Genomic DNA, 21600 nt, shown 5'->3' on the forward strand with positions numbered 1-21600 from the left:
TGCTGGCCCCATCACACTCACGTGTGATCAGCCCATCTCACTCTTTACTGCTCACCCCCTCACACCTGTTAGGTACTCACCCAGTCACAATCATACTCACCCCATTGATACGTTTAATGTCGTTACGAGGGAGACGGGTATATTGAGAGGATATGAGCAGGAAAAGGCATAAGAAACGTTGTTCCTCGAAACGAGCCCTGACGAGCCCACCTTTGCCGGGATTGTGAGATTATTGGAGTAAAAGATATGGGTGCCGTTGAACTGCAAGTGAAAAAGAGACATTAAGAGATCACATCACGCACTCACGTAAAAAAGGACGTTATAACCGCATCAGGATGGCACACACCAAGGGACGTATGAAGATGGGCAGACACATGGCGGGGTGATTCAGGGAGATCAGAAGGGTGCCCAGTCCATGAGGATAGGAGACGGGGCGGGGGTCCCTATTAGGGCACAGAACAGCATCCCTGGGCATGCTGGACACTTTCATCAGATGAGTTCCTGCATATTAACTAATAGGTTGCTGACGAGGCAACAAGGTGCAGGGGTTGAAACAATGAGGAGCTCCATTTCAACTAGGACTGTGCAAAACCACTGGAGTTAACTTTTGCCAGTTTTGAAACAAACGCAGGAAGATGTGATTTCACCTACTCCATAGTTAAGACTCATTCACAATTACATACATTGTTTAGTTAATTCATTTTTCTCCATTTAACAAACGCGAGTATAGCTTCACACACACCTGGATCTAACCACTCTTGCTGATTGTGAAGGGCAAGAAAAGAAGGGGGTCTTCAAAGAACGGAGGTCCCTGTATGGGGCATAGACCCCACCCAGCAGTGCTTTCAGGCCAACATAAGGGCGGAAATGTTGTTCCATCCCACCACTGGAGCTCACGCCTCATTGTCTGTGACCTGTGGCCCGTGAACATGCATGTGCAATGAAACTCTTTCGTGCCTGCCTGTCATTCTGCTTAAAAAAAAGAAAGGTGTGCTCATTTCCCAAAGGCCCCAATGACCCAGTGTGCAGAAATGATCGATCGTGCATGTATGGGGCGACTGCGCAGAAGCTGCTCTCACCGTCAGTTTGTTTCCACAGACTGTAGAGGAGGTGAGGGTGGAGACAACCACCTGGGCAGGGCTCGCGCCCTCAACCACTCGTACACCTGTGCAGGTCGGGTCCAGAAGGTGCAGATTGGCCGAATCAAACTTGCTCTTCTCAAGCTGGCACTTGCTCACGCGCAGTCTCATAGAGCCTGACAGGCACTGCACCGTGGGGGGTGGAGGAGAAGCTGTAGAGGAAGACAGAGGCGGGAGAGTTCAAAACAGGGACACGCAGGAAACAGGTAAGGAATAAAAAAAAAAAAAAAAAAGGCGTGTAAAAGAAAATCAGGGGACACTGAATTTTTGCTCATTGGTGTTCTTTCTGGGGCTGCCACTTGCCCGCCTTCCTTACGCCCCAGGTATTCGTTTTGAGGCTGAGTGCGTGTGAATGGTCAACATATTTAATCAAAATAAAGGGCAGGAAGAGATAACTAGATATTTTATTGTTGCTGTAATTTCTGATATGTAGTAGCTTCTGCTGCTGCCATTCCTTATCGTTTGCTGCACTGTGGAGTGGAGTGTAATGTAGGGTGTCAACATACATTCTGTGGCCCACTTCTTTATGTCTGTTTTTTGTTATTGTTAATTAGCACTTGTATGACGCATAATCTGTTATTATTTTGGCGTTGTACTGAGCCAGGCAAGGAGTCCCCAGCCACTTTTGGACCTATTTGGCGAGACCAAGGATCCAAAAGCCTTACCAGAGGGCACTGGGGTTCTTGAGCGGGGTCAGAGTTTGATGTAGCACAGTTATTTGGTACTCAGTGGAGAATAAGCCTTGACGGGAGACTGGATAAAACCAGACAGCTGTTTTGCTTCCATTCTCCTAGCAGAGTCAGCATGGACTTTCTGCTCTCACTGGGCCCAGGTGAGTAGGTCTTCAATGTAGGAGATTAAATGTGGGACTAATGGGGACTACTCCCAACTGTATTGCCTTTCCAGGATATCACCACGTATAGCCACGTACATTGCATTCATTTAATGCATTAATTTAATGTACAAATGTGCAGCTTGGTTTGAGGATGGGTGTGTGGACTGGGAATATGGAATACAATATCATGAGCACAATGTCGAAGAACCAACTTTCTAAAGATAAGTTTGTATGCATTTACTATACATACCTCATATAGGTACCTCATATAGGTATATACATAACCTACTGGCGTACACCAGTATGTAGTTATAGTTAGAACCAAAGTTTCCATAGGAAAAGCATTTTTTGTTTTGCCAATAACTTTGGTGCTGCTTGATGAATCTGCACAAAATTCTCACAAAGCATTCCCTTTTTAGTTCAGCTGCTGTTTTGAAAGTTTCGGGTGATCCGGCAAGCGTGGGCTGAGAAAAAGGGAAGTCCCAAAATGTGTTTTCCCCATGTTAAGTCAATGGGGATTTTTCATTTTTTTTATCACAACTACAGCCCGATCTGCTGTACGGAATTACACCCCATTTAGCAGAACATTAGATTTTGGTCCGGAAACTGTGCTTTTTGTGATCTGGTGCAAATCTATTCAGTAGTTTTTGGGATATCTGACTTCAAATTATTATGGATTATGGATATCTGGGGACGTGAGTCCTTGCAGTGGATTCGCGGATCCTACTAAAATTTGATTGGCAGCCAACACTTCAACCAGGAAGTGTTGCCAGCCAACCTGAGACTCGGCTTGAAGCTGAATCCCCCCAAAAACGTAAAAATAAAGAAAAAGGGGGCAGAGTAGGAATACTAGGACCCCTCAGATATGGTGAGAGGGGTCCATCAGGGACACCGTCGGGGGTAAAAAGCGTTTAAAAAAAATATTTTGATGTGGACTCACAGATAGATCTGCAAATCCGCAGAAACATTAAAAGCAAAATTCAAGCGAGGGCTCCTACACTTGTTTTAGAATAAACCCAGGTGGGCCCGGTTCTGGGTGCATTGTGGAAATGTAGGAGGGGATGCACGGGGGCCTCCCTCCTAGGGCTATTCCAAGCAGTGGGGACTGCCACCTTCCCAGGGCATTAACATTAATACAGATGGAGATGCCTTGCATCTCACCTTCTGCCCTGGGACTGCCACCTCCCGGGGCACACATGTAATCTAAAAATAATGTGGAGGAGGTCCCATGGCCTCACCCGCAGCCCTTGGGACCGCCATTTTCCCGGGGCAGTAACTTTATTATGTACGGGGAGCCTCACAGCTCCCCCGCAGCCCCGGGGACTGTCACCTCCCTGGGGCACCGTTGTATACAAATGCAGGGGGGCCCACTCGGGCCCACCAATGCCCTAGGGACTGCCACTTCCTTGGGGCACATACAGTAATTAATTTAAAAAAACAATGTGCATTGGGGTCTCCGGATCCCCATGCCCCGGGGACTGCCATTTCCCTGGGACACAAATAAAATAATGAAGGGTGTCCGTTGCATCCCCCGGTCCCAGAAACCATCACCTCCCTGGCTGTATGGGAGTATGAGTGGACAATTATTAGCTGTATTAGTGAGTGAGTTGATGTATGATTTGCTATATGGGTGGCTGAGTGGATATGTGTGTAGACCTATGAATCAGTGAGTGGATGTGTAAGTACTAGTGTGGGTGTGTCAATGGTTTTGAGAATGGTAGTGTGGAATCTGGAGTGGGTGTATGAAAGGTTATATATGGGTGTGAGTGGGTGCATCAGAGATTCTGTGAATTATGTCATAAGTGATATCATTAGAGATGTCATCAGTGATGCCATCAGTGATGTAATATGTGAGGTCATAAGCAGTGCATTGCAAGGGTGCGAGTTATAGTTAACTCGGCTAACTACAACTGTTGAATTTCTTTGGTTGAGTATGAATGAAACCTGAGCTTAACTATAACGTCTCTGTCACCTTTGTTTTTTGCAGTGAATATATTTATATATTCACTTCAAAAACCAAAGGCTGCAGGGATGTTATATTTAGGCCCTAGCTTCTATCGAAAAGGTGATTTTCAGTTGCCTATATCTTTGGTGCTGGTCAATGAATCTTCATGAAATTTTACCCAAAATTTTGCCGATGAATTCAGCCGCTGTCTGGAAACTTTCCAGGCGGCTCAACAAGCGGTGGCTAAAAAAGGGGGGTCTCAAAATGCATTTTCTTTGTGTTAATTCCCTTAAGACCTCCAGAGACAACTACAGCCCAAACTGCTTTATATATCTATATCTATATCTATAGGAGATTCATTGTTTGCTGTTTGCCTAACCTACTGGACCCCTCCTGAGGCGTGAGCCGGGAGGTAGATTGAATTGTGTAATATTCTGTGACAACTTGCTGAATACTAGCGCATGTTACTTGTTTTTAGACGGCGAATTTTAAAAATAATTTCGTATTGATTTACACTTACCCCAGCCCCCGCTAACCCCTTTCCCTGCATTTTGTCGGTTGCAGCCGATTTTAGGGCTGTGTACTGTGCCGAAAGGGAAGACTCCCAACGGCAGCCATATTGAGTGGGAGGCGGCAGCTGTGACAGCGCTCTAGCCATCCCTTTAAAAGGAGCGTGTAGTTAGCAAACGCGAGATTCATTGTTTGCTGTTTGCCTAACCTACTGGACCCCTCCTGAGGCGTGAGCCGGGAGGTAGATTGAATTGTGTAATATTCTGTGACAACTTGCTGAATACTAGCGCATGTTACTTGTTTTTAGACGGCGAATTTTAAAAAGCATTTCGTATTGATTTACACTTACCCCAGCCCCCGCTAACCCCTTTCCCTGCATTTTGTCGGTTGCAGCCGATTTTAGGGCTGTGTACTGTGCCGAAAGGGAAGACTCCCAACGGCAGCCATATTGAGTGGGAGGCGGCAGCTGTGACAGCGCTCTAGCCATCCCTTTAAAAGGAAACGGACGCTCTCCGCGTCAGCGGACGCGTACAGTGGACGCGCCTCGCCAGCGCCGGAGTCACGCCAGAGTCAGCCCGTCTGCGCCCGTCCGCGCTAAGGACGAGCTGGGGGCTGCACTACCTGTCAAAAATGCTACCAGGTCAGATGTCCAGAGAAAAATTATTATCTTTTAATACCAGGCCTATACAATTTAATCATGTCATAGAAGTTGAGAAATGGCTAGGACCCATTACGTGCACTGTATGTAAACTCACTCTACAACCCTATGTCAAGGACATCCCCAAAATCACATATAAAACTATTAATGGTGGACTAATCAATACACACTCAATGTGCAAGAATGCATTACACATACATGATTTAATTTCAGAGAACAATTTGGACTGCCTCATGATCACGGAAACATGGCTGAGAGAATGGTCCAATCCAGACATTATATGTGCACTACCACCCGGCTATAGGATACAAAGACTGGACAGGCCTATACAAAGAGGAGGGGGGATTGCTGTTATACACCGTGAGACCCTCACATGTAGCATCTCTGAACTACCTGACATTAAAGGTGCTGAAAGTCTAGCCTTTAATTTACAGGCCCATGACTCCTTTATGTTCTCGGGAGCATTAATTTATCGCCCACCAGGTCAAATGAAACATTTCCTGGAAAGTATGGGGGAAGTACTTACCACATTGACGCTTAAAGCAGCTAATTTTACTTTATTGGGAGACGTAAATCTTCACCTTGATAACATGACTGATCCAAATGTACAATGCTTTAGAGATATTATGCATGTGTTGGGGCTTATAATTCTTACGAATGACCCCACACACATAGCGGGCCACGTATTAGACTGTGTTTGTTCTAATCTTAATACCATCAAAGTATCCACTCCCCTGCCCCAGACATGGACCGACCATAACTTTATTGCATTTCATCTCACAGCGGAAGAAACTAATAATACAAAACTAAACAGATTCAGAAATGAGAAACCAACTCCCTGTTGGAATAAAATCATTGAGCACCCGGACTTACCAAACTGGGCTAAAGAGAACAAACCATTGATAACTGGTAATGTGACTAGCGACAACCTCAGCTATGAAAAATGGATGAGATCCATAGGGGAGAAAATGACTTCTGGAGGAGCCAACAAATCTAAACCAAAACAAGGGAAAAGCTCAGCCCCTTGGTACACTAATGAATTAAAAGACCTATTACGCACAGTACGCAAACTGGAATGCAAGTGGCGTAAGCACTACAATAAGGACGACCAGGGCAATTTTAAAACTGCAAGACGGAATTACCATGCACAAATCAAACGCACCAAAACAAACTATTTCACAAATAAAATAGAAGCCTCTCAGAACAATCAAAAGGAAATATTTCACGTTGTTAAGAGCTTTCGGGATCCAAAATTCCTATCTCAGGAAATACCACCATCACAGACTCTCTGCAATGAAATTGCAGACTATTTTGCACAAAAAATTGTCAACATTACGAGAAATTTTCCAGTCATTCCTGTAAATAATGAAATTACAGCTCCAGAGAATAATTCCGAGATAATTAGATGGAACACCTTCACCACAATTGATTTGGCTGACATCTCGCAAACTATGTCAAAAATTAAATCCGGCTCGCCACTCGACCCCTGTCCCCCCACACTGGTCCATGCAATTAAGGATGAGGTGAATCCCATGATTACCGCCATTGTCAACGCATCACTCCAATCGGGAGAAATCCCCAGTACATGGAAGACTGCGATTGTAAAACCATTGCAAAAAAAGATCCTACACGATCCATCTGTTCTAACCAATCTAAGACCTATTTCACAACTCCCCACTCTGTGTAAATGTGCTGAAACCTTGGTCAATAAGCAACTCTCAACATTCTTAGAGGAAAATAACATCCTACATCCAAATCAGGCAGGTTTCAGAGCTAACCACTCTACAGAGTCAGCACTACTGTCAACAACAGAAACCATAAGAGCTGCATTTGATCAAGGGAGGAAGGCAGTCCTAATTCTCCTTGATCTATCTGCAGCCTTCGACACGGTGTCCCATGCAATTCTATTACATCGCTTGGTTGAAGCGGGCATAGGGGGCACCGTGTTGAACTGGTTTAAAAACATTCTGTTACACAGAAAACAGATAATCAGATTGGGTCAGTTCCATTCGGAGGAGAAGGAAATTGGTTCAGGGGTGCCTCAGGGCTCTAGTTTGAGCCCCACCCTTTTCAATCTTTATATGGCACCCCTGATCATTCTAATTGCCTCCTATAATGTAAGCACAGTTGCATACGCAGACGACACTCAACTGGTCCTAGTTCTGGACGATGATACAGATAGGGACGAACAGGTCCTGGATGAGTGTCTGACTGCGACCTTCAACTGGATGCATGATAATCATCTTAAATGCAACTCTGCTAAAACAGAGATCCTGCCATTCGGAAAAAACAATCTCTTTTTTCCACACACTTGTTGGCCTTCGGATGCGGAATCTCCCCCAAATACCATCAGTGCAACTCGAAACCTGGGCATAAAATTCGACGACATGCTATCCTTTAAACAACAGACTAAGGAAGTAGCTGCCGTTTGTTTTAACATCATTAAGAGCCTACGCAAATTTTTCGACTACCTGCCTTTGCCTGCCCGCCGCACAGTAGCAATTGCTCTAATTACATCGAGAATTGACTACTGTAATACTCTGTATGCAGGGGTGGCCAAAATCTAGCCTGCATAAACTACAGATGGTTCAAAATGCAGCGGCCCGGCTGGTTTTGAGATGGCCCAGAAGGTCATCAGCATCAGCCGCCTTGGACACATTGCACTGGCTCCCCATCCAGAAACGTATATCATTCAAAATCCTCGTGATCACATTTAGAGGCTTTCATAAACGCGGCCCAAAATATCTGGCCAATAAATTTCACACATACCACCCGAACAGAGAACTTAGATCAGCTACGGCCAACTTAATGTCTGTCCCTAAGTTCAGACTTGCCACCAAGGGTGGTAAATCATTGGCAGTTCTAGGAGCCAAAGCCTGGAATATACTTCCAGCTTACCTCCGAGCAACTACATCAGAGCAAACCTTTAAAAAATCCTTAAAAACGTGGATTTATGGACTGGCCGAATCAAAGTGTAAAACTCCTGTCTAAACTACGTACAACACCTAAAGCCCAGTTAAAACCATCTGACAATCTACTAGCAATGAAATCGCAGCGCCAAGATGCTCCCTGGAGTGTTCGTGCGCTATATAAAAAACCCCAAACATCAAATATCAGCTATATCTATATGCATATGTGTATATATATATTATAACGTCAAAGATCGGGAGGCAGCAGCACTAACTATGTTTTCCGACAGCTCACCCATCCCCAACAACCTTCGGGGGAGGGTTAATGATGGGGCCAGCAGCAGCAGCAGTACGCTGAAAGATATATTCAAAACACTGGAGAAAAAATCCAGAAGTGAACAAGCAAAATGGTGGGAGTCTAAATCCCTACAGCGATACATTGATGTCAATCGCATACCCCGTGGATTACGAATTTTAACTGCACCCACCTATGAAGACCCAAACCCTGATTTAATGAGGGAGTGGTACAAAAGGGGGTGGTGATGGACGGAGCATCTGAATCAATCAAACACTCACACCCAGTCAAAAGATCTGGGTTTAATCCATCACCGTTCCTTAGCCCACTCTGCCACCCCAGTTCAGACATGGCTATATGCAAATCAGTCTGACCCTGTGCCTCATGGGAACAGTCCAGCCCGAACTGCCAAGACATGTCTTCCCTGGACCGGAAACAAGCTTCCGAGGACCGGTTTCTGGCATTCCAGCCGTCTTCAGCCCGGCTTGCTTGAATCCAGTGGCAAAGTGAGCAAGGGACTCACGTCTGAGCATACCCTGCCACACTTATGGTGGCCAAAAGCGGTACAAAAGGGGGTGGTGATGGACGGAGCATCTGAATAAATCAAACACTCACATCCAGTCAAAAGATCTGTGTTTAATCCATCACCTTTCTTTAGCCCACTCTGCCACCCCAGTTCAGACATGGCTATATGCAAATCAGTCTGACCCTGTGCCTCATGGGAACAGTCCAGCCCGAACTGCCAAGACATGTCTTCCCTGGACCGGAAACAAGCTTCCGAGGACCGGTTTCTGGCATTCCAGCCGTCTTCAGCCCAGCTTGCTTGAATCCAGTGGCAAAGTGAGCAAGGGACTCACGTCTGAGCATACCCTGCCACACTTATGGCGGCCAAAAGCGGTACAAAAGGGGGTGGTGATGGACGGAGCATCTGAATCAATCAAACACTCACACCCAGTCAAAAGATCTGGGTTTAATCCATCACCGTTCTTTAGCCCACTCTGCCATCCCAGTTCAGACATGGCTATATGCAAATCAGTCTGACCCTGTGCCTCATGGGAACAGTCCAGCCCGAACTGCCAAGACATGTCTTCCCTGGACCGGAAACAAGCTTCCGAGGACCGGTTTCTGGCATTCCAGCCGTCTTCAGCCCGGCTTGCTTGAATCCAGTGGCAAAGTGAGCAAGGGACTCACGTCTGAGCATACCCTGCCACACTTATGGCGGCCAAAAGCGGTACAAAAGGGGGTGGTGATGGACGGAGCATCTGAATCAATCAAACACTCACACCGAGTCAAAAGATCTGGGTTTAATCCATCACCGTTCTTTAGCCCACTCTGCCACCCCAGTTCAGACATGGCTATATGCAAATCAGTCTGACCCTGTGCCTCATGGGAACAGTCCAGCCCGAACTGCCAAGACATGTCTTCCCTGGACCGGAAACAAGCTTCCGAGGACCGGTTTCTGGCATTCCAGCCGTCTTCAGCCCGGCTTGCTTGAATCCAGTGGCAAAGTGAGCAAGGGACTCACGTCTGAGCATACCCTGCCACACTTATGGCGGCCAAAAGCGGTACAAAAGGGGGTGGTGATGGACGGAGCATCTGAATCAATCAAACACTCACACCCAGTCAAAAGATCTGGGTTTAATCCATCACCGTTCTTTAGCCCACTCTGCCACCCCAGTTCAGACATGGCTATATGCAAATCAGTCTGACCCTGTGCCTCATGGGCACTTGGTAAGAGTATTCTGCATCATTCAGAAACTCTGTCCATCACCACCCCCTTTTCCATTAATGAGGGAGTGTGCGGAAAGTAATTTAGAAGCCTCACGCCGTCAAGTGCTCATTCTCATTAAATATGCTGATATCGACAGGGCTAACAAAATACAGGTGATGCCGAAGGTAATTCAAATTGAAACGTAATTATTTAGGACACAGATACAGTCAATTGTCTGTCTCCAACATATATATTTCTATACAGATTCAATCCAATCTTACATTTTTATGTTCATCTTATGGAAAGCTTAGAAATAAGAAAGAAATTAGAATAAGAAAAAGAAAGAAAAACCAAACACATAAATGGTATATCGTCTTTATGTATTAATCCATAAAGAACCGTTTTCAGATCTTCAATATTTAGATCCTGCAAATCAGAAATAACCACAAAATGTATTCATTAATTTTCAACAGGACATATATATACAAATTAATAATCAATCAATTTCCACAATCCTTAACCCTTGTTCCATGGGTTATGTCTGCAGCCCAAAAGTTAATAGCGGAAGGAAATTTTGATAATTTCTTTTGGCAACCTTAATTCCTTTTTCGAACACCATAAAGTTATGTATAGGATTCAGTGAAGTACCACTAAACGTTTTTTTTGTGGCTCCCAAAGTCACTCTGAAGTCCTGGGGAATATATCCGTTACTGTTTTAAAATCAAAAAGGTGTCGAAATCAATAACAAACTGTCGACGCATTTCGGCCTGTCAAGCAGTTTCAGGCCTCATCAGGACAAAGGGCAAACAAAAACACGAGATATTTACCTACAACAAAAAATCAAAAAATACAATAAATATTCATTATAAAAATCACAATATCATGTTAACTGCATTCATGGACACAGGCACCCAAAGGGTGCCCCTACCAATCTCGAGAGAGAGATACCTAAGGTTGGGGTCTCTTAATCATTACCACACCTAAAGAAAAAGTGAGTATAGTGGAAGCCACCACCAAGAAGACACCTAAATTGAATACACCACTAAACTGATATTACTTTAAACACCTACAGGTACCCTATTCACCAATCACCAAACTATTTTCTACACCTAAATAATCTGAATGCAAGTACATTATATTACCTACCGCATATCTCAATGCTGGAAGACCCAAACTAGTATCAGGATCGTATGTACAGCTATGTGGTACATCCAAGGTAATTAAAGGCCATTTTCCAATTAGGCGGTATAACCTGCAATGCAATGCATACATCAATAGGTCCATCTCTGACTGTTACGCAATTCAATCTCAATAATCCCAAGAATACATTCCACTGTGGTATTAGCTTCCACAACTTCCTACTTCTACCTTGTCCGAGGCAAAAGACTAACCACATGTGCACTGAGCAATACATAAATCCGAAAAAGCTCCTAATTGTCCCAATAATGTACTCCTAGTACAGACTCTATTTCGACACCAACTCTGCTTTTATTTAACTAGATGTGTCCAAGAATGGTATTTATTAATGGAGATTACTCCATAAAATGCATACATTAACACCGCATGTCACACTGCCATCTGCAAGTCTATATTACCTTATATACAAAGGAGCGTGATCTTTCCAAGTCACGTCAGCCACCGAAGAATCACTTATCGGCTGAAGCGCCAACCGTTCACGCCAAATCACAATCGGTAATCCTACGTATTACCGGAAACAGCGTACCGAAGCAACAAGATGCCCCGGATACCCGCATCTATTTCTAATCACCAAAGATAGTGGAAGGACTAACTCAAACAGTGAGCCTTAACCAACATGGCGGCCATTCCGCCTCACTTTGCGTGTATAAACAGAATAGCTCCGTGTCCCCATAGGAAGTATATCGGACTTCCATCAAAAACCGGGACTACTCCAAGGCAATAATCCGAAGGTTATAACTAAAACCACTCAAAATTGTATGTATCAAACCAAAAGCCAAAATATGAAATAAAAATAAGCTTAAAAATAAATTAATTAAAGTAAAAAGGAGGAAAACACTAATCACCCGTGTGAGACCTTGCCCCTCTTACATTCTATATTTTAAATGATGAAACCAGCAAATAATTCACTCAAGCATATCTATACAACTGTACATAGCATACAAATTACAATCAATCAGCAATATCTTTGTATAATTAAAGCTATACACAGCAACATCTCACAGTACTATTCCACCTACATTAGTAAAAGGAATTAGTGAGATCCCTATAAAGCATTCAACCTATTAGGGACCATATTTCATCTCTGTCATTCAGTCCAGTTTTAGAGGTCTGATATTTCTCAATAAGTCTTGCCTCCAATTGGTTCAGTTTTGCTTCAGTGTCTGGTCTGTTTCTGTTTGTCACCACACATAAAACAGACCATTGTATCTCCTTAAATGAGTGATTATGGGTCTGATAATGATTGACCAAAGGAGCCCCTAAGGTCCAGCATTTGATTCTAGATTTATGCTGCAAGATTCTTGCTTTAACAGCCTGAGTTGTCTGACCTATGTAAAAGCGATTACATGGGCACATGATGCAATAGATAAGATTTTTAGTGTTGCAGTTAGAAAAATGCTTCTGAATGTGTGAGTGTCCATTGATCTTCACCTCTTTGGAATCATGTGTCATTTCACAGGCCACGCAATTGTGGCATCTGTAATGACCCACAAGTGGGGGTAATTGAAGTAAATCCCTGGTAGTCGTGGATATTATTTTAGTGGGATTGCTTTTAGCCCTTACCAGTTGGTTGCGTACATTAGAGCCTTTTTTTAAAGCAAACAATGGTTTGGGTATTTCGACGTCCCCAAGTAATTTCCAGTTGTTTTGAATGTTTTCATTGCTCATTGAAATAGCAGCACTATATGAGCAGCTGGAGACTATGGGTGAACAGGAGGAAAAGACAAAATTAACTAAAGAAATGAATGCACGTTTGAAAAAAGAAGAGGCAAAAATCATGGAGAGAAAAAAGTACAAATTTCAACGGGATCGTAATGACTACGAACTGGGTCAAATTTTTACTTTTTCCAGAAAGTATGATGCAATGCGGGGATCTGCCCCTAAACCTCCACCGAAATCTAAACAGAATAGAAGGCAGAAGGAGCAAACAGACTCTTCAGCCTCAGCATTGAGTTTGTAAGTGGACACCGAATCTGAGTCAGAACGCCGCAGCAATGCTACCTTGGGTGCCCAGGCCAAACCGTCACCAGGGCAGGAAATACGTTTTTTATGCCAAGAAAGGTTGCAGACACTAAGGCCCTGTACTCAACAAAATTACAGAGACAAAGGGCCAACTACGAGTGGCAGCAGAGGTACAGGGCAAGGAAGATGCGGGAATTATCAAAAGCCAAAGAGGGGCAGGGGTCAGGGGACAAAGAACCATCAATGACAAGTGGCCAACGGAATCGGACAATAATCAATTTGACGCCCCTCATCCTTACTACCAATCAGGAAAATATTCTGAATCTGGGACTATCCTATGCGCCTCCTTGCAATTTCAACTATCCTGCCACCAGATGTGATGGCTATAAGGCAGTGAGAAAGCTAAAGTTACGCAAATTCTACGCCCTTAAACCAAAGACCAAAGGTTTGACTCAGCAGTCTAATATGACAACCATGGCTGATATTTCAGGAACCCCTATCTCAGAGGACATTGTTGAACTATGGAAGACTGAAAGGGTGGGGTATGTTGAACATCAGACTAGACCTACTTTCACCGGAGAGGTAGACGAGTCTGGAAACCGTATATCTGCCCTTACCCCGTTCAAACCTCCATCAGATTTTAATCCAGTTCTGCCACGTGATGCAACATACATCTTTCATGAAAACATGGTAAAACAGCTCAAAGACCTGCAAAAAAAATACCTGCTTGCAAAAGAAAAAATATGATAAACAGACACAGCAATATGAAGCCCTTGTCTCCCGCCTTGCCAAAGAAAAGAATATTGTCATCCGTGGAAGCGGGCAATATTGTCCTTATGACTAGGGGCAATTATGACATGGAGGCGTACCTCCAACTCAATGATCGGCAGTGTTATGAACGGATCAATATTTTGACACTAAACACTATCAAAGCTGAATTTCATCGTAAATTGCTAAGATGGAAAACTAGCAGAATGATCTCTGATGCTGAACTTAAATATTTGAAAATTGAGAACCCTGTGTGTGACTCCCCTTATCTACTTAATTGCTAAGGTACATAAGAATGTTAAGAACCCCCCTGGCAGGCCTATCATCTCAGCCAGGGGGGGGCTGTTGGAACGCACATCCGTTTACATCGAGTATTTTCTTCACGGTTATGTGCGTTCACTTGAATCATATGTACAGGACACAGGAGATTTTTTGCAGAAAATCCAACATATCAAGTGGGTAGAGGGCGACTGGCTAATGGCACCTAATGTCACCGCCCTCTACACCAGCATAGTACATACGGATGGACTGGCAGCTGTCAAACACTATCTATCCCGGCGTTCCCAACTGTTCAGGGATCATAATGATATGCTTTTGCAAATGCTGGAATTCTGCTTAGTTAACAATTTATTTATGTACAACAATCTCCTTTACCGGCAATTACAGGGGGTGGCAATGGGGGCCATCTTCTCCCCAAGCTTCGCATGTTTGCACATGGGAGCTTGGGAGGAGCTGGTCCTCTAAACCACACATCAGGAGGTCTTTGATGCCAATATAATTGGGTGGTATCGATTTATCTATGATTTATTTGTAATTTGGAGCGGCAGTGAAGAGCAGGCAAACAGATTTATCAGTGATATCAATACCAATGACCTCAATCTTGCGTTCACAGCAACACTGAGTCAAGAAGCTGTTACCTTTTTAGATACTGAGGTATATGTCAAGAACGGCAAGTTAGAGACCAAACTCTTCCGCAAAAATGCAGCTGGGAACAGTATCCTGCATGCGGGCAGCGCCCACTCAGCCCATCTCATTGCCAGCATACCCTATGGGGAAATGCTGCGCATGAGAAGGGTGTGCAGCAATCCAACGGATTTGGAGGCGGCCCAACTAGCCAGCAAAGGGAGATTCCTGGAGAGAGGATATTCTGAACAGTTAATTTTCGAGTGCCCGGGTCAAATCTATGGGACACAAAAGACAGGATCTTGCGAATTACAGAAAGGATATCAACCAAAAGGAGGTGGCTTTCGTAAATGAGGTGGAACAAGATGTCAGTAAAAGTAAGATCTTCAGAATATTTACAGGATATAGTAAGCAACACAAGGCCATTTACAATATTATCAATAGAAACTGGCCCATTGTTGTAAATGATCCTGTGATTGGGTCTACACTAAGTATAGGCGAATTTTGCGAATTCGCAAATTTGCGTATTTACAAATTCGCAATCCGCAAAATTCGCGAACTTTTGCGAATTTGCAGATTTTTTTTTTAGTTCGCAAGGGTTTCTGCCAGTTCGTGAGGGTTTTTTACTAGTTCGCAAACGCGAACTTACTTGTCGGGTCGCAACGGTCGCGACCATGTTGTTTCTACGTCTGGTTCATCACAGCACCCTCTGTTTCACCACTGCCACCCTCTGGTTAACCCATGCCACCCTCTGGTTCATCACTGCCACCCTCTGGTTCATCACTGTAGATTATGGGGGGAAAGGCACACCTGCCCTGCCTCAACTGACATGAATTAATTTGGGGCTGATTAATGTGTCACTGAATTTGAGCTGACACCTGCTTCCTTAGCTGTAAGTTCTTCCTGATTAATGATGAACTTGAACTTTTGCACCTGCTAAGTGCTTTCAGTTTTGCAAAATTCGTTAGCAGCCCTGCCCTGCCTCAATGACATGAATGAATTAGGGGCTGATTAATGTATCACTGAATTTGAACCTCCAGTCTGGCACCTGCTTCCTTATCTGTAATTGCTTTCTGTTGCAGTGTAATTTTTTTTAATAAGACCTTTGTGGCATACTTGTAGCTATTCTCTGAGCCTGCAGTGAGGGTCAGAGCAGGGTCATAGAATAGTTGCAAGTAGGCAACTGAACTCTGGAGGGGCCCCTCAGGAAGCACTACAGGGAATGGTTACTAATGATGAGCTTGAACTTTTGCACCTGCTGAGTGCTTTCAGTTTTGCAAAAATCATTTTTCTGCAATTTTGTGCGATTCGCGGGGCGCGAATTTGCGCAAGATCAAATTCGGAAGCCGCGAATTCGTGCGAATATGCGATTTGTTTTTGCGGCGTGTTAGTTCACGTGGTATTTTGCGTTTTCACGAGCCGCTTGTAGCGCAACGGCGCGAAGTTACCCTAGCGGTCGTACATGGGCGTGGCCATCTTGTTTGCGTTACGTATTTCCGTTTCCGGGCGCTATGTGTAATCTCGCGAAGTGTGCGGCTCGCTAGTACAAGTTTGCGTGTGATCGCGGGGGAAATCTCGCGCGAACGTACCCACGCGGTCGTGAACGGGCACGGCCATCTTGTTTTTCATTCATTGCTATGGTTCTGGGCATCCTTTCTGTATCCTCTCTCAATATCTGCCATCCTTTGCTTGTTTGAAGTTTTTTTTTATCTATTTTACTTATTATCTATCCCTCTATTTTTCTAGCTCTATATTTTTGTGTTTTCTGCTACTTTTGGTTAATTTTAAACTACTTTTTTTAACTCTTTTCTTTTCTTCTTCCCTATTCTATTTCTTATTTATTATTTACCTTCCTTTCTGCCCAGACCATGGTAAAGGGAGCCGGGAAGCAGCCCGAGAAGGGGAAGGGTCCCGCACCCCGTGCCCGGCTCCTGTGCGGGCGTTTGAGGGGGGAGCTTGTGATGCCACGGGAGATCTTTAGCGTAGAGGAGGTGGCCGCACTAGTGTACTATGTACAGCGCCACCTCCCCAGGACCATTGCGGCAGGCGGCAGGATCTCAAGCGGCTACGGGCTCCGGGAGCGTCGGAAGCAGTGGGAGAAGGTGTGCCAGGCCATGTATGAACACTCTCGGGTCCGGCGCACCTACAACCAGGCCACCCACCGTTGAACGGATCTCCTGGACCGGGAACGCGACCTGCTCGACCTGCTCCGCGTCGAGATCCCCGGGCTTGGTGAGTAGTAGTAGTTATTTCATCACTACTCTGTTTTCTCCTGCTCTGTGTGTTATTATATTGCAAATTTTTGTTTTTTACCCAGAGCAATAATGCTGCCGATTACATTGTAGGTAAATTATATTTCAAAATCTTCTGTGCATTTCAGGTGCACTACTCTCCTTCTCAGTAGCGTTGCTACTATGCTTATTTGTTTTCGATTTTGTGTTCATTTCATTGGCCTGAGAAATTATGTATGAGTGTAGTTTACAGAACTGCGTAATGCTAGACACTAAGGGGCAGATTTGCTATTACCGGCGCATCCCTGCAAAGTAGCAGGGATGCGCCAGTAATTGTGCCCACACCACCACCACCCACGGTGCGCCGTATTTACAATGCGGCGCACCATGGGCACAAAACGTCACCGAAGCGTTACGCATCTGTGCCGCAAAGGCGGCGCATTGCTGGAGTTGCGTCGCAATGATGGCGCAGCCCCAGCAATGCTCTGGGGTGCCCTATCTCCCCAATGCTGTGTCAAGCCGTACGTCTGCTTCAAGCAGGCGCAGGGTTTGAGTGACGCATCATTGTCCTAAAAGTGACTGATTGAAATCTTGTAGATTTCCCTCAGCCACTTTTAGGATGCGTTCCTGTGCAGGAACCCCCTCCCTTGCGCCAGAACGCCCCCTGATGGCGCAGGGCTTTACAACGTGATGCATCTTCCATATGCGTTACGTTGTTAATATACGCCGCACCATGGCGCCTCTTTTGTTCTGCTGCTGCATCACAAAAGTCACGCAACAACGGAGCGAAAGAGCAGCAAGGGGCTTGTAAATCTGCCCCTACAGACTCAAGTCCAGTCCTTCCTTTGTACACCTGGCAATAAGAAGAAATAATGGTGGTGGATTGATAGTTTGAGTATTTTAATGACTGGTTAATGTAGTAGGAAACTTTTTAGTGTTGTCACTGATCTGCAATCACAATGGAGTTTGGCTGTCACTTCACGTGCTGCGGACTGCTGCCTGCCAGTCCTAGGCAAACCTTTTTAGTAGTTTGTTTAGTGAGTTACATAACTTTCCAAGTCGACGGTCCGCAAATCAAGCAATACTAATATCGTAGTAGACCACATGAGATAGGTCAATATATCCCGTGGAATAGTTGTCTATTTGCTATTTCGCCAAAATATTTTGTTATTGTTCTTTTGAAATGTTTGATTTGGTTGACAACAATCATCCATGTTTTAGGGTCTTTCTTTCTTTCATGTTGTACATCAGCTCCCCCCAGGGGCAAGAGGACAGAGGAGGAGGTGGTGTCGGCTGCTGCTGCTGTAGAAGGCCAGGATCGGTCAGGTGAGGGCTCCTTTGCTGGCCCCGGTAAGTTTTCATTTTAATATAGAGTACCTATTTTTTCCTAGCGTTCCTCATTCGATTTTTTCTAAATCGTCTTTGATCTTCTTGTAGACTGTATCTAAATTCTTATCCTGCCTCTACTATGACTCCCTGTGGTATTACTAGATTATTCTTATTAGTTTGTCTGTGTAGCTAGCTAAGATTGCACAGTTGGCAAAAGGTGTTAAACGAAACTCCCATTCTAGTCAGCAATAGCTCTATGCACTGAGTGCAGTCCTCTGGGATTGTTCATAATGTCTTTTCAAGTCTTCTAAATGTTTATGCTTTGACAATTCCCAACAATAAAATGTGAATGACCACCAAGAAAGAAGAAGATACTACTTTACTTTTGGTTTGGATAGGAGGACAATCCATACTACTACTGTTGCAGGGACAAATCTGCACAAACAGAACTATGGACACTAAATAGTGCATTGTTTATCAATTATAATAGGTGCAGGTAGACTTTCCACATACCTCAGTGATAACAGACTTTGAAGAACCCCCAATCTCCTTACTGACTAGATAGTGTGGCAGAGTCATTTAGCTCCCGAATTCATCGATGATTGATCCCCAATGATAATTATCCAACGCAGGGCAAGAGTACGGAGTCAGAGTCCAGAAGTGTCAGAGGCACGGACTCATGCTTGCAAATTGCAAAACCTTTTGCTCATCACTCTTGACCAAAAACCACAGAGTCTATTTAAGTTTTAAAGCTTTATTAAAACTAAAAACATTTATTAAAATCAAGTTTGTCATAAAACATAAACGGTTGATTAAAAATGGAAAAGTGCTTAGTGATTTATTTCAAACATTTATTGTGGGCGAGCCGAGCCCTCACCTGGTTTGAACTTTAATTTTTCTTTTTCGTGCTGAATCGTTGGTCACTCTGTCCTAGTGATGATGATCTGATCTTGCTCTTGTTCTTAGAAGTGAAGCTTCTGTCTGTTATGAGAAAAATGGTGCGTGTTAAAAAGCAAGCATTCATCAGTTGTGCCAAAAAGTGCAGCAAGACAACACCCTTCCCTGGAAAAAGGGACATTTTTACTTTAGAGTAGACAGTCACAAATTATTAGATTGGTTTCTGTATTCACATTTCTTCATTCCTAGACAAAATACTAGTAAGTGGTGTATGTCTATGACATCTAACATTCTTAAATGTACTTTGTAGGTGGAACATCTGGTGCCAGGGCCAGCGCGGAGGTGGAGGAGGACACTTCTGGGGAGGAGGCAGTGCAAGTGCCGGAGGAAACTGCTGTGAGGGTTGCCACGGTAGTGGCGGGCAGTGGTAAGCTCTTATATTCCTTACTTATTGAGATTGCAGACTGCAGAGTGTGCTCTCTGCACGGGTGTAGTATATATGTTCTACAGTTAAGTTACTATACTGTTAAGAAGACTTTCAAATTTAGAACAAAGTTTTTATCAACCAGGTAGTAGCCTCCTCTAAATTTACTTCAACTCAGCTGTGAATTTTTTTTCGAGAATCCAAATCAGATCTGAGATGAACTTGATGGATGGGATGAACGAAAAGTGAAAGAAGGGTGTAAGTAAGTGTGGAAGGACGAGCAAGTTAAAAGTAATGATGACTGACAAAGAAGAATGATACGTGTTTGATTGGTGCCCGAGGTGGCTGGGAAGGAAAATGATGCATGGCTGGGTGAAGGATGAAGCAAGGATGGGTGGAAGGAGAACAGCCTGGGTGGGTGAAACAGAAACTGCATGTGTGCGCAATATATCCTTTGGTTGAAATTCAAATGCAAGTCAAGCACGGATGCATGGCTTGCGGTTTCCCAAATAAAATGAAAAGGTTGTTTTCCTGTGAGAAAACGTAAGGTTTGTCCAGATGAGAGACATGAAGAAGAATGATTGACATATAGTTTGAATGGATGGATGCCTGGATCATGGTACTATCTGACTCTTAGATAGCATATGTGTATCTAGAGAGAGTAGACGGTCACTGGATGAACTAACTGTTACTTTGAAGAGCATGTAACACTGCACCCACACGTCCGTTCCAGTGTAGGAAAGGCAAGGAAAAGAAGTTTTAATTTTGTCCGAATACTACCATGAATAGTAGCAGTAGTTTGTATTGCAAGCACAGCATATATCCGGCTATTACGATGGCCACTCACTATCTCTGTTAATAAGTTTAGTAGAACTCGGTCATTCATGTGTGGATGTATCACTGTTCACTCAATAAAAAGCAAAGCACCTAAAGTCATCCCATATGTAAGCAAATACATACCATGTGCAGTGATAGATAATCAGATTATTTATCTTCTTCATTTTCCTTTTCTAGTATTCATTGGCACTGTAGGGTGAAAGTTAAATTAATTAAGCAGTAGCCCTTGTAACAGAGTATTCTCAGTGCCACCCGTAATAGAAAATTAAGAGCATCACCACCTGCATGTACTGGACCGGTACAGCAATGCAAGTCTGTCTCACTCCTCATGGCGGGCATCTGTTTTTCTCGAGTGCAAGTTGACTGCGCTGGCATTATGCCGGCTTGCAGAAGTTAACGTACCAATTTTGCTAAACAAGAGAGAAGAAGAAGAATAAGACTGGTGTACTGTCATAGTCGACTCTAATGGAGTGAGTCTATAGTGCTCGTAGAATTGATTCCTTAAACCCCCACTAATGTTAGAGCAAGGATGAAGAAGTGGGAGGTTAGATAGATACTGGCCACAATAGTTATGTACTGTGCTTGCAAGTTGCTAGTTCTACTGTGACACAACTTTCTGTTGAATCATTTTGTGTTAATCTTAAAGAGCATTGGTTACAGACTATGGGGTCGATTAGGATGGCGGACGGAAATGGGTACTGTCCGCCATGGTGGGGGAAATTTTACTCCCGGCTGCGCCGCGGAGATTCCGCGGTTGGGATTAGGATAATCATGTCACGAAACTCCGACCGCGGCGGACGGATCATAACCAACACCGTCCGCGGTGGACGGAACACATCCAACTCCGTCCGCGGCGGACGGAGTCCAATGAACAACCACTGCCGCGGACGGAAATGACAGCGGAAAATAACACATGTACCGCCATACCTGTGAATACTCCGTGGCCGCAAATAGGATAAATCCGCCCGTACCACGGAACGCACAGCCATCCACGTCCGTGGCGGAAAGAATGCAACGATAACCACAGCATCACTGCGGAAGGCCAACACG

General features: G+C 44.3%; 1 protein-coding gene across 1 annotated transcript in view; it reads right to left on the reverse strand.

Annotated features, from left to right (window-relative positions):
• Positions 1-21600, reverse strand: part of LOC144825147 (pancreatic secretory granule membrane major glycoprotein GP2-like) — a 142771-nt gene that overhangs the window by 52150 nt on the left and 69021 nt on the right. Inside the window, exons 3-4 of the mRNA XM_078684018.1 lie at positions 1080-1291; positions 101-261 (exon numbers count right to left, since the gene is read on the reverse strand). Coding sequence (XP_078540144.1) covers positions 101-261; positions 1080-1291 — 373 coding nt within the window. The remainder of the gene's footprint in view (positions 1-100; positions 262-1079; positions 1292-21600) is intronic.

Source organism: Lissotriton helveticus, chromosome 3_1 (genome assembly GCF_964261635.1).
Source record: "Lissotriton helveticus chromosome 3_1, aLisHel1.1, whole genome shotgun sequence".
Classification (NCBI taxonomy): domain Eukaryota; kingdom Metazoa; phylum Chordata; class Amphibia; order Caudata; family Salamandridae; genus Lissotriton; species Lissotriton helveticus.